This window comes from Python bivittatus, unplaced genomic scaffold (assembly GCF_059951505.1).
Source record: "Python bivittatus isolate LINGU-HERP-01145 unplaced genomic scaffold, Pbiv_v1 ctg000020_np1212, whole genome shotgun sequence".
Lineage (NCBI taxonomy): Eukaryota > Metazoa > Chordata > Lepidosauria > Squamata > Pythonidae > Python > Python bivittatus.
The window spans coordinates 24122534-24139441 of NW_028277030.1; the positions used below are offsets into that span (position 1 = coordinate 24122534).

At 37.2% G+C, this 16908-nt stretch overlaps 1 protein-coding gene across 1 annotated transcript in view; it reads left to right on the top strand.

The window, feature by feature from the left end:
- Positions 1-16908, top strand: part of NBAS (NBAS subunit of NRZ tethering complex) — a 191603-nt gene that overhangs the window by 116314 nt on the left and 58381 nt on the right. Inside the window, exons 39-42 of the mRNA XM_088135940.1 lie at positions 3227-3303; positions 5061-5198; positions 11806-12035; positions 15051-15161. Of these exons, the coding sequence (XP_087992066.1) occupies positions 3227-3303; positions 5061-5198; positions 11806-12035; positions 15051-15161 (556 nt within the window). The remainder of the gene's footprint in view (positions 1-3226; positions 3304-5060; positions 5199-11805; positions 12036-15050; positions 15162-16908) is intronic.

Here is a 16908-nt window from a genome sequence, read left to right on the forward strand (position 1 = left end):
ACCAGGTAACACTCTACCGAGGTAGATGGGAAAAAGACTAGGCCACATTACTTCCATATTGTTGCCAAGAGGTGTCCAGGAAATGCACATGGAGGTATTCATGAAGTCAGCAGAATTGGAGCTTAATTCAAAAGAGATTTTACCTTTTGCCTACACTCACAGCAACATGTTCTAATTTTGCTTTTATTTGTACACCCTTTAAAATATATAGCATAAATTGGCCAAAATTTTTCTCTGGTTTTCAAAGCCTTCTTTTGACACTATCTGTAAGACTCTTTCCCTGTATTTTTGTAGATTCTGAACTTCATCTATGTGCACATCTTTGATTTTCTGGAGGCACTGCAGTGAGGAGTTGATAGAATATTCACTGTTCTCTGTGAGATGTCCAAGCTTTTTTGTCAGTTCTGTCAAGTCCAAAAGCTTGGACACCTCACAGAGAACAGTGAATATTCTATCAACTCCTCACTGCAGTGCCTCCAGAAAATCAAAGATGTGCACATAGATGAAGATGAAATTATGGTTTCATTTGATGTCACAGCACTCTTCATGTCCATAAACCCAGAACTAGCGAAAGAATCCATATCAGCTGTACTACACAAAACACCTGTCTTAACCAAATACACCCAGATCGAAATACCCAGAATCATGGACCTCATCAAACCCAAGTTTATCGGAAGACAACTCACACCAATCAAGTACTCTACTACCAAAGCAACAACCCCACCTCCCACAAGAGGAGCTATGTAAGAACATTATTCAAGCGAGCTAAAAACGCATTGCAGCAACCCAGAACAGCAGAAAAAGGAAAAAGACCACCTATACAACATCTTCCAACAAAATGGATACCCACGTAACTTTATCAAACAGTGCCTGACCACTCAACCTACTACAACACAACCCACACAAGCCATGAAAAGGATCACACTGCCATACATCAGAAACGTCTCAGAAACCACCAACAGATTATTACAACCATATGGCATCTCTGTAGCACACAAACCAACAAAATCACTCCAAAATATCCTAAGTAAACCAAAAGACCCAGTTGCCCAAGAAGAAAAAACAGGAGTCATCTACAGCATACAGTGTAAGGACTGTAACAAACACTACGTAGGACAAACAGGCAGAAGACTAGCAGAACGCATCCATGAGCACCAACTAGCAGTCAGAAGACATGATGAAAATTCCTTAATTGCACAACACATGGACAGACTCAACCACAGTTTTAACTGGGAAACTGTCAGCATTTTAGACCAAGCCAAATCCAAATATGCAAGAGAATTCTTGGAAGCCTGGTATTCAGACAAGGCAGCAATTAACAGACACATAGAGATAAACAGCATCTACATACTATTCAAAAGAGGCAAAAGACCAGAAGATCGCCTCACCAGCATTCAATCACCAGCAATCATCACCCAGATAAGCAAAGGTCACCACCAGGCACACAATCAAGCAGTCAACATATGCTAATCAATGAACTACCAGAAGAGCAAAACAGAACCCCCACCCCCATCAGCACTGGCAAAGCAGGCCACAGTATATAAATAGAGAGCAAACCCCATCCCATTTTAGCACTGAAGATGTTACCTAGCCGGGTAATGAAACGTTTGCAAGAAAAGAACCAAGCTCAGAGAACCCCAAGGACTCCACAGTTCAACCCTGAGCTACACATATTCGCCTCCATTGCTAAACACTGCTTTTTCTGATTGATGGTATATCCTTTACCCTCCGCATTTTCAAGATCACCGGTTCCGTAACAGTTTTCCTCAATCCTCAGCATAACCTTTATACCCCTATTTCTTGATTCTATGATTTCTCTGAACACCTGATCATGACCCAGCTTGAGTCTACATCTTGTGTTCAGATTTTACTTTCTTCCTCCTGATAATAAGTAGTACAACTGATTATCTTTGCATAGTGGGGGAGAGGATGTAAGGGCTTTAAAATTACACAGATCCTGAGCTTGATGTCATTACTACTCTCTGCAAGTTATTCTGTGATTCAGTTTCCCGTAATACATATTTTAATGTTTATCTTTGGAGAAAATTATGCTATTATGATTGGACAAAGTCATAATCAGGAGCCGTATTGTACTGGTTAGGCTGTTCATTTAATGTAGCCTAGTATTTCATGCAGGGATCTTTTTCCAGCCTCTCTTGGAAATCCTGGGGGGTTGAATCCCTGACCTTTGGATCTACCACATAACAACAACAAAGGAAGTGACAGTTCATGCATAGTCTTGTACGCCTTTCTGAACAGTAGTTTTGGAGTATTCAGAGCTTCCTAGTTTAGCTGAGCTTCCATTGGGTCAGAATGCTAACTAGGGGATAGAGAAAGCCTTTGTACCCTTTTTTTCTTTTTTCACTTGGCACACTAAAATACTTCTATGTAATAGGCATTAGGTGATTACTGTACTTAAATTTCTATAATATACAGGGTCTGCTTTAACCAAATATTGAGAAAGACCATTTTCAGTGGAAGAACTTGTGCTTTCTTTGTAGAATATCTCATATCCAGTCCCAGACAGAAATCCTGGAAAGCCATTGTTAGTTTGCGCGGGCCGTACTTAGTTTGATGGTCCAGCAGTCTGGTTTGGAGAAAGGCAGCTTCCTGTGTTCAGTATTGCTCAGAAATTATCGTTAGTGTTGCTTAGCTCCTTTCCTTGCACTGGGAATATTTAACAGCTGGAGTACTGAATTATAGATTTCAGATATTTCCATAACTCTTTCATTGCAGTAATGGTTTATAAAATGGTGATATGCTTGTTGCTTTCTTTCTCATGATAAAAACTTGATTAATAGTTGAGTCTTGTGTTATATAAAGAGCAGGTGATAAATGCAGATGTTCTGACTGGAAGAAACAACGTATTTCACACTATCTTGCTGCCTGTTTTTTTTCTAAATGTTCATAAATTTATATTATTGCTTTAGTTTTAAAGCCAGCAGATTTTGGTGATGTAAATCAGCATGGGAAACATTTCAACCATTCAGTTCAACATCTGCCCTATACTGTTCTCACCTGTTCACCTTGACTGGAAAATAAACCAAAGCATTCTCTCAGTCTAATTACATATGATCTGTTTAATTGTTACTGAATTGATTAACACTTAATTAAATGTATACATGACCTTTATGTCTGAAATTGAATAAAAAGATATAGAACTTAGTATGTGCCCAAGGTTGGAGGTGTCAGCATTTGAACTTTTATGTCTCTTTCTCTGTTGCAGTCCTGTTACAGTTGGCTAGCGAAGCTTTACCAAATGACATGACATTATCTCTTGCTTACCTGCTTGCATTACCCCAGGTATGTTCACAGATGGGACATGCTTCTTGACTGCTCTAATCTCTCACCTGCTTCTTATATTGAGTCTGAATCTAATTCCCTTTAGAGGATGAGCATATAATATGCCTCAGCTCAATAATAAGCAAGCCTCTGTTATATTAGGTTCTGAAGAAATTTCAATGCTTGATCTGATGTGAGGCTGGTAGGGGAAGAAATCATACTTCCTCTTCAGTCTAGTGCACCAGCCTTTTCAGTCCACCAGTTCTGATTCTGTTAACATGCACGCTTAAAAGTCAAGCTACCCTGTCTATCAGTGATAACAAAATCCTAAACCATGCTACTTTAAAGCTCCGGCATTAAAAAGATTAAAAAAAAAAAAAAAACTTCACATGAACAAGCTATCAGACATACAGAGTTCTTTTTCATCTCTAAAATGAATGTTGGTCTTTTGTGTAGGCTGATATTCCAGGCATAGACTATATGTTGTTGTTCAGTCGTTAGGTCATGTCCGACTCTTCGTGACCCCATGAACCATATTGCACCAGGCCTTCCTGTCCTTCACTGCCTCCCTGAGTTTGCTCAGTTTGCTCAGTTTCATGCTCAATAGACTATATACATTCATGAAATAAACCTTCTAAACCAATCCATTATCCTATACCAGTGAGTTAATTGGTTGTAGATTTTGAATATTAAACACACAATGAGAGAGAGAGAGAGAGAGTGACTAACACTGCATATTCTGCCTGGGGATTATTTATTTATTTTGTTGACACAGTCACATCTCAGACCTGATCCAACTAGCCAGGCTAATCTGAGCTTCCTCTACCACTTCTGATAGACAGAATTGGCACTTACAAATATTCCAAAAGCACACTCTCTGCTTTTAACTGTCTTCTTTCAGACTGTTTTTTCTTCCCCCCAAGAGTGGAAAGTTATAGGGTAGCCAAAACAGAGTTAAGATTTGCAGATCCTCCCAACTATCAGAACTTATAAGCACCCGATATTCTTTTCCATAATCAAATGAGGCTGTAGGCCTCCAGCCAATCAGAAGAAAAGATGGCTGAGGGTAGGGGCAGGAGAACCATCCCCGAAGCTCTACTTCCTAATCTCTTTTAGCTCTCATAATGTATAGAAAGTGAATCCAGCCCTTGGTTTAAATTCAGTTCCATTCTTGTAATTTATATTCTGCCTCTGATATACAAGGGTAAGCTTACAATAATATGAATATACAATAAAGCCTTTTGAAATAAATGCATCATTAGACAAGCAGGAGGCCAATTATATTTGATGTGATACACATTCTGTAATCTTGTAGCCACTGAGAAGGTGCTGTCTCAAGTCAATCGTGCTTCTATCCATGTTGAAGTATGTCAGTAACAAGAAAGCTCTTACCACTGGATCTTAGAAAGCTTCCATGTCCACTCTCCACAAAGAATATTCTTTGGCTTCAGGATATTATTATCGTTGGTCACACAGTCAGCCAGATGTTTACACTGGATTTGGCATTTTTATCCACCTATCAAGTCCTTCCCAAGGACCTGGGATAGGCAGATGTTGTTTGATGGTGTTAAAGGTATCATTGCAGGATGTAAGCTGGTCAGAGTAAAGCTGCCTTTTGCAATTGACTGATGGTGATTTTGTCAATGCCAGTGGTCTTCAAGTGGTACTCCAGATGTTTTGAGTCCTCCTCCTCCTCCTCCTCTTCCAGCAGTTATTAAAAGACACAATATGCTTATCACTGTAATTTTGTCTTAACTATGTTAATTCTCTCCTTCTAGGTAGTAGATGCCAACAAGTGTTTTGAAAAACAGTCTCCTTCTGCTCTCTCACTCCAGCTGGCGAGTTATTACTATAGTCTACAGATCTATGCTCATTTGGCACCATGTTTCAAGGATGAATGCCACCCCCTTTACAGGGTCAGTTTATATCTATTTTTAACTATATATATATATATACACACTATAAAGCTATGCTATAAATCCAATGTGCAAGTTAAATCTAGATCAAGAGCAAACCTACTTATCTTAGCCAATTGCCCTTTTATCTTGAATCCTGTAGAAGAGCAAAATCCTTAATACAGTGTTTCCAAAAATAGATTATTTTCAGACTTCGGGGTGGGCATAATCATGAATCTTGACTTTCCACATGTTTAAGCCTATATTCAGGAAATTGTTTGTAGCAAAAGCTGACATGTACAATATAGTTAGATAAGTTCTTTATTGCAGACAAGATATAAGCCATGCCATGCAATACATAGTTCAGCTCTGGAATTCACTTTCACAGGAAATGGTGGTGACAAATGAATACACCTAAGACTATCGGTGATTACTAAGTATGAGAGCCACACATTCCAATAGTATTGCTACCCAGTTTTCTGCGAGATATATAGGCTAGGTCCACTAAAAATGTTTGCACTAAAACTCCAAGAATTGCTAGGCAACATGGTCAGACATTAATTCTAAAACAGTCATTTTAGCCTATTCAGAGAGCTCCAAATGGGACAAAGCTAATACATGGATATCATGTATGCTTCAAGTTGTTCACTTGCTTACTTTTCAGAATTCTTACGTTTATATTTTCTGTCTTGGTATATTCTTTAAAAAGATGAAAAGTAAAGAAATCCAATTCAGTTCATGTGAAGAGCTGGATTTTGAAAAAGAGAGGGGTATACATTTTTTTTTTTTTTAATATAGGCCCAGTCCTGACAGCTGCTACAGTAATGCTGGTATATATGACTATTCTAAAAATAATCTTTCAGGTCCAAAACTTTGATTTAATTTTTGAAGTGGTGGTTCTTGGGAGGGGTTTTGAGAAAAATTACTATGGTTAAAGGGAAGGATTCAGCAATGCACCTGCTTTATTAACTTGCAATCCACTCAGTCTGCCCAGAAGAATACCATGATCTGTGGTATTGAAAGCCACAGAGAGAGAGTAAGGGGCAGGTTGAATATGCTACCACTATTCTGAGCCCTCCAGAGGTCATCCACAAACACAATCAATGCCATCTCCAAGCTGTATTCCAGTCTGAACCTAGACTGCAATGGTTCCAGATAATCATCTTCCTCCAGGGCCCTTTGAAGATGTAGGCCTACCACATTCTCGACAATGAGAATGTTTGAAGCCTGGGGAAAAAAGTCTATGGCCTCCTTCAAGGCAGTAAATACCCACAGAGAGGTATTTACTACCCTTTAAACTCAGCCACATGTCACCTCCAGGGAAGCACTAACCAACCAGAAGGAGCATGTATCAACCACACATGTGGCAGGGGTCAGCATCCCAAAGAACCTGTCTACTTCTTGGGAGAAACCAGATTGAACTCTGCCCAGATAAATGGATTAGACTGTGTCCCCATCATCTCCATAGAACCAGCACAGTCTAACTCCAAGCGGGTCTGAGCAACTTCATCCATCAGATGCTGAGCATAATGTTCAAATGACCCTGCAGAGGTCACCTGAAGTAGGGTTGCTGGGCAGCTGTCTGCAGACTCAATAAGGGTGGAGAAATAAGCACATTTCACTGCCTTTATTGCCACAAGGTAGTCCTTAATTTAAGGTATTACTTGGATTAGATATTAGTTGCACAGGGGAATGACAGAGGCCTATGTATTAAAATGTGTGTTTGCTGTCAGAAATCTTCAATTTCACAAATTGGCATGACAGCAGATGAAATGGTCATATTTTGTAGATCTGATAAGCTTTTTAAATCCCAGCATAAGTGGAACACACTTTCTGAAACCCAGCTGTACCGTATCAAATAATAAATGGTGTTTTGGTTATTGGTAACTTAAATGAAACCTTTATTGGGATACTCTGAAGAGCAACTTGTAATATTTTATAAAAATAGAATGAGATGTAGTGAAATTTATAGGAAGCTATATTGCTATCAAGGAAATTGGGAATACTAATAATGCATTATTACTTTGAATGTACTTGAGTGTAATCTTTGGCTAACCTTTGTTAATGCTACTAGGAGAATAGTAGATTCTTCTATAAAAATTCCATACTTCCCAATACTTAAATATCCTACGTGCAAACTTATGCAGTGTATGTAGTGTAAGTGTAAAATCTACTTTTATTTCACTGTGCTAATGCTAACAAGGGAAGCACCATATCCTAGAACAATCTTCCATAAAGAAGTGACTTCCAAATTTGTTAGGTTATGATTCTTATTGGTATTCTGACTGGGAATAATAAGAATTGTAGTTCAACAGATTTGTTTTGGGAAAGTGGACTGAAAATCTTTAATCATACAGTAATATCTTCTTGTTCTTTTTTCTCTTCAAAATGTATCAAACTATTGCTCATAATAGGTGCATAGTAAGCTAATATTTATTTGTAGTCCTTTCTTTTTAAAATGGGTTTGGGATGGGGGCTTTTTTTATGTTTGAACAGTCATAACAATATAAAATTTTGTGGAGCTTCGGGTGAGGTTCTATGATGGACTAGATGTCTTTGAAGTAGCAGAGACAGTGCTGCAATAGTGAAGGGCAGCCAGCAGTGATTTCCAGCTGGCGAAAGTCTTTCCAGATAAAGGAGAGACTGAGAGATTGCCCACTTGCACCCCAGACAGCTGCTCCTCATGAGGAGACTACAGGATGGAAATCTTGCAGTTTTCTCGTGGGTAGAGCGGCTGGGGGTCAAGGGAAAACCAACTGACTCGCACACGCAGCACAGCCTTTTAAAGGACAGTAAGTCCTTTCTTACCAACCCTCACTTTCTTAATCACTTTAGGATACAATCAATTTACAGTTGAAAAGGGGTCTTTGAAAACAGCAGGACAAAGAAAAAAAGTTCTCAGAGAATCAGCCTTCCTTCCAAATTACAGAAAGCAAAACAAAGTGGAAAATTATCCTTTTAAAAGTCTTTAAAATAACAGCATAGTGCTTAATCAAGATTTTAACTAAGAAAGTTGCAAACAGGTAAAGGGGACTTTATAAATTTAAAAGATAAATATTTTGGTGAAAGTGCTTTTGACGTTATTTGGAATTAACTTAATAAACAGACCAGACCTTCCAACAATGTTGATTGATTGTCATCAAAAGGAAATTGGTGGAATTTACAAAATAAGGAGGTAAGTGTAATATGAGACAGATTGTGTCATTAAAACTACGGAAAGACAGATTGGACTAAAGCCTTAAGGGTATACAGAAAGCGAAAAAGGGGGAAGAGACGCCTGCTTTTTACCTTCATCTTTGTAACTGACTGACTTTTACTTTTGGATTATAAATTAAAGAAAAAAAATGGCAACCACCAGAAAAGCTGCAAAGCAGAGTGAGGAAAGGAGAGCTTTGTTAAAGCAACCAATGGCAAAGGGAATTACACCAGAAATATTACAAAAAATGTTTGAAGAGATGGGAAAGCAAGTATCTGAATCTGTTAAATCTGTTAAAAGTAAGCTGGTTGCTTTTGGAGTGACAATGGAAGAAAGGTTTGACAAAGATGAAAGAGGAGAGAAAAGAAGAAGTTACAAAGAAATTGAAGAATCTATAGGGCAACTTACTGGAGAAGTTAAACAAATTAATGACAAAGTAGAAATTTTAGACAGTAAAACAGAAATAATAAACAGAAATGGAAAAGGACTTAGACAATCTGGTATTACTGGAATTGAGAGAAAAAGAATTCTGCTTGAGACTTAGAGCAGTTCCAGAGGTTCCTGGAGAATGCACTAGAGAAAAGGTTGTTCAATCTTTAACAAACTTTTTGGAATGGGATGAAGATGACCATCAGAAATTAGTGATTAGAAACCCCTTATGGACTTTTTGCTGAAAAAAGAGAAAAATGAACTTGTGATTTATGAGTTTGAAGATTAGAAAGGGTAGCATATGGAAAGAAGGAAACTATGATGGTAAAATGTAAATGTTTCTATAACTGTTGTCAAAAAGATTGGAAGCCACTTTTTTATAACCTTTTTTTCCCTTTTCTTTCTTTTACCTTTCTATTTTCTTTTCTATTGCTTTTTCTTTTTCTATTTTCTTTTCTCACTACTCACTATTTTTCCTTATTCTTTTTCTCTTATGGCTTTTATTTTGTTAAAAATTTCTTTAATAAAAATGATATACAAAAAATGCAACGTTTTGTGACATCTTTTGCTTTATACTTATCCTCTTTGAATATGAGTCCTCTTTGTGCTCTTGTACACTACTGGAAAAGACTTCTATGAAGTAAAAATACAATAAATACAATACAATAAAAATAAGTTTCTTTTCTGAAAAATTGTCATTTTTTATTTAATTCATTCTACTAGTTTCTTACTGTTGAAGGTCAAAACTAAGTATCTCTCATATATATTTGTGTTAGTTTTGACCTTCAACAGTAAGAAACTAGTAGAAATATATAGATATAGATCTATAGATATAGATATATGATTATTTCTTTTTAACACAAAGTAACTCATTTGGTGTATTACAAGATAATTATTTCTATTACCTTGTCAAATGATATACATATCTCATTTGTCTTTAAAACTTATTTTTTCATCTTTGCTTGAGTTTTTTTTTCAGAACTCATAGCAATTAAATTATAAACTGCCTCTGAGCAAAATAAAATGCTTCAGACATTATTTGAATACAGTAGGAGTAAGCACAATATTGTGTTTCTTCTTATCTATTCATTTAGATGATCAGATAGGAACCGCTTCATCACAAGTTACCTGTTACACCATTTTTATGAGTTACCTTGGGGATCTGTTAATCTATTTTGTTTTTATCAAAATATGCTATGAAAAACAAATTGTGCGCTAAACTGGTTCCTCTAAAGGAAGAGTAGGTTTCCTTTTGTTCAAACTGATACATCTGTTACCTATCATCTGGTGTAAATGTTGTCTGTCATATGCATTTATTGTTTCACTTAAGTAGTACCATTTTGATAAATATATATTTTTAAATATTCTACTGTAGTGTTTGTCATATTTACAAATAGCTGTCAGGAATTTTACAGAAATGGACTCATACGTCACATTAAAAGACAACTTCTTAATAGAGTAAAATCAAACCAAAAATTAGTCCATCCACTGTTAAGTGAACAAATTCCTACTGATTCAATGAGGCTTCCTATTACTTTTTTTCTACTCGGATTTCTGTGTTTGGAGTAGATTGGGGATGTTTATACTGAGGGATGATTGAAGGTAGCAATTCTACAGGCAGATTCCATTTCTATTGGTAGATGGTTATCGTAGGATGCAACCACAAAATTACTAGACTGAGGAGGGGGGCAGGAGCCAGGCAACTGGGACTTGACAGAAAAGAAACAGAGTCCACATGTTTTCTGTAGCATCTCACTGCATTTCTGGCCTGGGAACACTGAAATGCTCACTGAGCCATGTACAGCTTCTTTTCATTAGTATTCAAGTGCAAGATAATATACAAATTAAACAAGGTTTGGGAGTGACTAATTGACCCAATCATGCTAGGTGAGAGGCATCCCAGAATTATTCAAGGAGAATCTAGCAGAGGTGTTTCTGTGAGTTTTAATTCATTTGTTCATTTTAGCACACTAGTATTTTCTCCATATCATGTTTAGAAATAGCTTTTCTACTGTTTAGACTTTTTAATTGCTTCATTAGGTTTTCATGCAAAGAGTAAAGAATATATGTCTCAGTACTTGATGAAGCTAGGTGAATTATGGATCTTGACCCTTCCATGAAAGTGGTAAAGTCATAGTTATATAAAACAATGTTGTAAAATACAGGAGTTTTTATTAGGAATATGCATTGATATGATTTCATTTGCATTACAATTTGGGAAGCATTTAGGTTCACTTCAGATTGATCCAGAAATGAAATCTAAATCTTTGTTTGCAAATAAGAGATCTGTAAATTAGCAAACAAAAATAAATTGTACTTAGTTTTGTCAGAATTGAATGAAATTTGTAAATGGAGTAGTCCCTCATAAAGAGAGAAAGCTGCCTAATTTAAAACAAATCAATGTGGAGGTTTGGAAAGAAGCTTTTATATTTTGATTTTTAAAAAGAAAAAAAGAGTCACCGATCCCTTTTATTTCCTGACAAAATTGAAAGAAATGTTCAAGCTTTTTTTTTTCTGTTCTGAGGGTACTAAAACTCTTATATTTTAAATGAATAGGTTTAAGGATTTTGGTGCTAGAACAGTCTTTAAGAGTTTGAGAACACACAAAAGGATACATTTATCCCCTGTCAATTTTTGTGATCTACTGTAATGAAAAAAACTGCATAGCACAAAAAGGTTTGCTAGTGAAGGAATCTGCAAAATTTGAGGAAGTGCAGGGTTTTTGGTTTTGGTTTTGGTTAGCAGTGTGCTTTGAAGGGAAGGATTTTTTTCTCTTTACTTGCTTTCTTGCTTTTGTTCGAAATGATAAAAAAGTATTAAAATTATTGCTAGAAGAGAGAGGAATTATGCCATGAATCAAAGTCCTGAATTAAAATTTGAAGGTGTTTCCTCTCCTCCCATGTGGCCCCATATTTTGCAGACAATTAAAGATGTCATCATAACATTCTAACATGTTTAATTGGACAAATGTATATCTCAGTGTGTTATGAATTAATTCTACAGGCTGACCCCAAAGATTTAATTCAGATGGTCACAAAGCATGTTACCAACTCCAGCTATGCAGACTGGCCAGAAGAAATAGCAATTATGATTAAACATCTTCAGTACTATAATGAACGACTCTTGGATTTCACCCAGGCTCAAATTCTTCAAGGGCTTGGCAAAGGAGTGGATGTCCAAAGGTTTACAGCAGATGCTCAGTACAAAAGGGAAACCATATTAGGTTTGGCAGAGTAAGTAGTGTCTGCTTTGTATGTCTGTTAACCTGTCATATCTAAAATGCAAATCAGAATCTATTTTTTTAACTGCACTTAGTGAAGAGACTTTTGTATTATTATTACTTATTTATTATTTCAATTTATATAGCTGCCCATCTCAAATACATGACTCTGGATGGCTCACAGCAATTTAAGCTATAGGGAAAACAGAAAACAAAACAGAAACACATATAAAACAATGTAAAAAGGCATACAACAACACAGTCATTAGCCAGGGTATACTAAGAACTGCCAACAACAACCAACAGAGCCACTGTACAGGCTCAGTTGCACACCTGGATCCCCAAGCCCTATGGCAAAACCAAGTCTTTAAGGCCTTACAAAAAGCCAGTAGGGGCGGGGCCAATCTGATCTCTAGGGAGATGATGTTCCAAGGATGGGTGCCATGACAGAAAAGGCTGTCTGTCTAGGACTGCCAGATGGCATTCCCTAATAGACGGGACCCAGAGCATACCTCTTGCACAAATAGTAGTAATACTACTGTTACTATTATTGCAGATTTGCTTATTTCCATTAAAAAGGTGTTAGATTATCCAATAGTTTTTTAAAATGTGTAACAAAATCCAGTGTAATTGTTAATGCAATGCACATCACATTTTACAAAGGAGAGGACTCCACAGTCTAAAAATATAAGCATGAGAAACGGTGAAATGTATTAATAATTCTTCTATTTATTCCTTTTATTTATTGTTGAACACTGCCACTTAATTTATGATGAGGATCAGCAGGTCACTTATTTTAGAAAAAGGTTCATTGTACTTCAGTTTGTCATTAGATTAAATCGTGAACGTGAACGGTAACTGGGCAATCCTGTGAATGCTTAGTGAATCATCTCTAAGCACATGCCATGCAGATCTCCATCACAGGATAACCACCAGTTACATCATGGTGTTCCCTATTTTCTCCCTATATTTTGCTTTGCATAGTATTGCTTTCACTAGTTGAAGTGGATTAAAATACAAAACCACATGTGCCAGCTGGTTCCATTATTGTTCTAACTACCAAACCATATGTTAGGATGTATACATGGCAACCATGAAATCCTTCTCTGGGGAAACCTCTTATAGAAGAGGACAGCAGAGCATATCTTCTAACATGGCTTATTGCATGGATCTAGAACATGTGTATATATTTGACACATAATAGTAGTAGTTGTTGAGTTACGACCATTCATTCAGCAGCTGTTCAAAATTATGACGGTGCTGAACCAGGGGGACTTACGACCAGACTGCAAAGTTGCGGTTGTCACACCATCCCTGCAGTCAAGTGATTGTGATCCAGGTGCTCGGGTGGCCAGCTCACATTTATGATGTCACAGCGAGCCACAGTCATGTGATCACCATTTGTGACCTTCCCTGTCGGCTTCCCACAAGCAAAGTCAATGGAGAAGCCAACAGGGAAGGTTGCAAGTTACTGCCATAAGTTGTTCTTGCCGCTTTTTCTCCCAAGAACCTCTGCTATGAAGTATAAGATCCCAGGGAATCCCAGGAGATCCCAGGCGCTCAGAAGTATCGCCAGCCTGCCCATCTCAGAAGCACCTGCCTGTTGCACCCACCGGCATACCCAAATTCAGAAACACCCACCCGCAGACCCCACTGGCCCACCCTGTGGCCCCCGCCAGCCCACCTGCACTCAGAAGTGCCTGCCTGGCACCCCCCCCAGCACCCCCTGTGCTCCTTGCCTGGGATTCCTGCCTCTTCCCAATTAACAACCTGCATGGTCCTGAGATTATGATGGCAACCTAGACTGCTGGGTTTGCCATCGCTAAACAAAGCAGTCATATGTCATCACACTTTACGACAACATCACTTAGCAATGGAAATTGCTATCATAACCCAAGGATTTTCTGTATTTATTGAGAGATAGAGAAATGTAGCTGCTTTGACTGAATCCCTGCCTGATGTCTCTGAGACTCGGGATGCAAAAGCTCCTTGAGTATAAACCTTATAAAATTATTTATCTTGCTTGCCTCAAAGTACAATATCAGAAGCATATCAGGGAACTTTCGCATTGCCTTCAAGGGAATGTGGATTACTACTTCTGATCCATACTTACAGATACTTGCGAGGATGTAAAATTCCCCATTCTCAAAAGGCCTTCCTTGGTTTCAGCTTTGATTAGTAAAATGTGCAGTTCTGGGACTTAATAATAATTCCCAAAATGTTTTGCTACAAGTGTGGTGTGCTCCTATATGACATTCAACCTCCCCGAAGAAATTAATCCAGTTAGGTCAGTTCTTCAGAGTCTTGGTCAAACTTTATATCTTTTATGTTCTTTAGTATTTCTTACTATCATACACTCAAAAACAAGAATTATAAAGATGTGAATAGAAGGTACTTGTTTCTCCCCAAGGGAGTAGGAGTTAGTTAATAATTACTAGCAATGCATACTGCAGCTTGAGAAGTGTTATATCTAACGAAAGCTCTTTTGCTTGACTTAAATACATAAATAATGTTCCTTGGATCCAGGCTATAGCCTCTGCTGATTCCACATTAATTAAGAAATTACTGAAGTATGAATAACACTTTCACCCATTTATTTTTTTGAAAACCAGACTTAACTTTAAAGTCTATTCCTTTTCATTCTGATGCATGCATGCATGCATGCATTTATTGAATGAAAGTACAGTTTCTGAAGAATTTGCTTAGAGCAGGATGTTCCAACCTTTCCAGGCCGTGGAACCTTTTAGTTAAGGAAAAAAATCCTGAAACCACTGATCAAGAGGCAAAGCTCTAGCAATGGAAAATTGGCTATGTTCAAATTAACTTTTGGGGGGGGCTGGAGGGGGGGCTTTAGTCTCTCATGGAACTCTAGGATTCCAAGAATAGTTTGAAACAGCCTGGCTTAGATGAATAGATCCTGCGGACACTGTTCTGTTTTGTAGTTAAGCATTTTTCCTATTGATTTTTTACTCTAATAGCCTAATTAAACTATTTTTTCACATGTTTATTATGATTTCTCATTAACCAGAACACTTGAAGAAAATGTGTACAGTATAGCTCTCTCCTTGGCTCAGCGTTATAATGTCCCACTCTGGGAAGTTCATATGACACACTTGGAATTTCTCTTCAGTGATAGTGGGTAAGTATAGAACCTCAGTCTGTTTCATTTATTTTAATGGCAAGTATTCAAAGGAGGAGCTCAACTGAACATTCTCATCTTGATTAACTGAGACAATATATATATAGTTTTGTGCAGAAGTGTTCAACTTCTACTGGGTTTTCTGGATGTTTGCAATTCTTTGTCTCTGAATGTTATTAGAGTTTCATGCGGCTCCTATTGACATGCAAAAGGAGTCTGAGAGAATAAATAATGTTTAATACTTAGTTCATATTTTTATAAACAAAATAATCCAACATGCAATTTCAGTGTGCTGGGGCCACTTGTATGAATATTTCATTAAACATTGAAGGCTAGCTTGTCCTATATAAATCTCACAAACTTTGTCTCGTCTCATCACAGTAAAGTTCTTATTACAATTCAAGAGGCACGGTATAACTACTTAAAATAAATTTCTGAAGATTCCAGTTAAAAAAAATGTGTTTATCAGTCAGGAGAAGGTTCCAAATCTATTTCTAAATCTCTGGGGCTTCACCAGTCTGCAATCAGAAACCTATCAAAATATCTCAAGAGCAGAGCATAAAATTACGCAGAAAATCACAAGAACCTCAAAACAACATCCAGTGATCTGTGGGCCTTTCTTGCCTGACTCCACCATCAGAAAAGTGTGGTAAAAATGAGATTCATGGGAGAGAGTAACAAGACAGAAGCCACTGGTTACTAAGCAGAACTTTGATGCTGATGTTAAGGTTGCCAAAAAACATGTAGATGACCATCCAGACTTCTCTGGACAGATGACTCAAACATGGAAATTCTCAAGCTGCATTGGTGTTATTAGGTCTAATAGAAACCAAATACCGCATTCCACCATAAGAGCCTCATATTCACTGTCAAATATGGATATGTAAGTGTCATAGTTTGGGGATGCTTACTGCCTCAGGACCTGGATGACTTGCCATCACTGAAGAAAGCATGAATTTGGTTTTGTATCATAGAATCCTATGGGAGAATATCAAGCCATCTCTCCATCTGCTGAAACCATAACATAAGTGGATCGTGCAGCAAGGCAATGATCCCAGACATACAATTAAGTCTGCAAGACAATGGATGAAGAGTAACAGATTCAGTGCTTTGGAATAGTCAAGTCAAACATTTAAAATACATAGAAATATATATACATTGTGTATGGATTTTTTATTATTATTTAATATTACTTGTTATATTTTTGTTATTAAAGTTTTAAAATATATTTTTATTCTTATTCCTATTTTAGTATCTGTAACTGCCTAGAGTCCATGAGGATTGAGGCAGTAAATAAATTGTATAAATAAATAAATGTGGAAGGACCTGAAATGTGCAGTTCGGGCTAGCAAAACTCAAATATTAAGTGAGTTAAAAGAGTTTGCTGTGACAAAATGCAGATCAGTGTGAGAGACCAATTACAGGAAGTATTTGGTTACAATTATCGCAGCTTAATAATTTCTTTTGGACACTGGCACATGGTATGTTGGATAGTTTTGTTTATAAAATAAATGAAGCAAACACTGAACAGTGGTATTGTTCATTTGCTCAGTCTTTCTTCCTGTACCAAGAGAACCCATATGAAGTTCTGATAACAGTCAGTGGCAAAGATGTAAAAAATTCAAAACATACAGTACCAGAGCGGTAAATACTTTCACAGAATTGCGAACTCATACTTGACTAAGCATTGGATTCAGTTGTTGATACTTATATCACTGAGAAGAGGGAATTCCTACACTATGGCTGA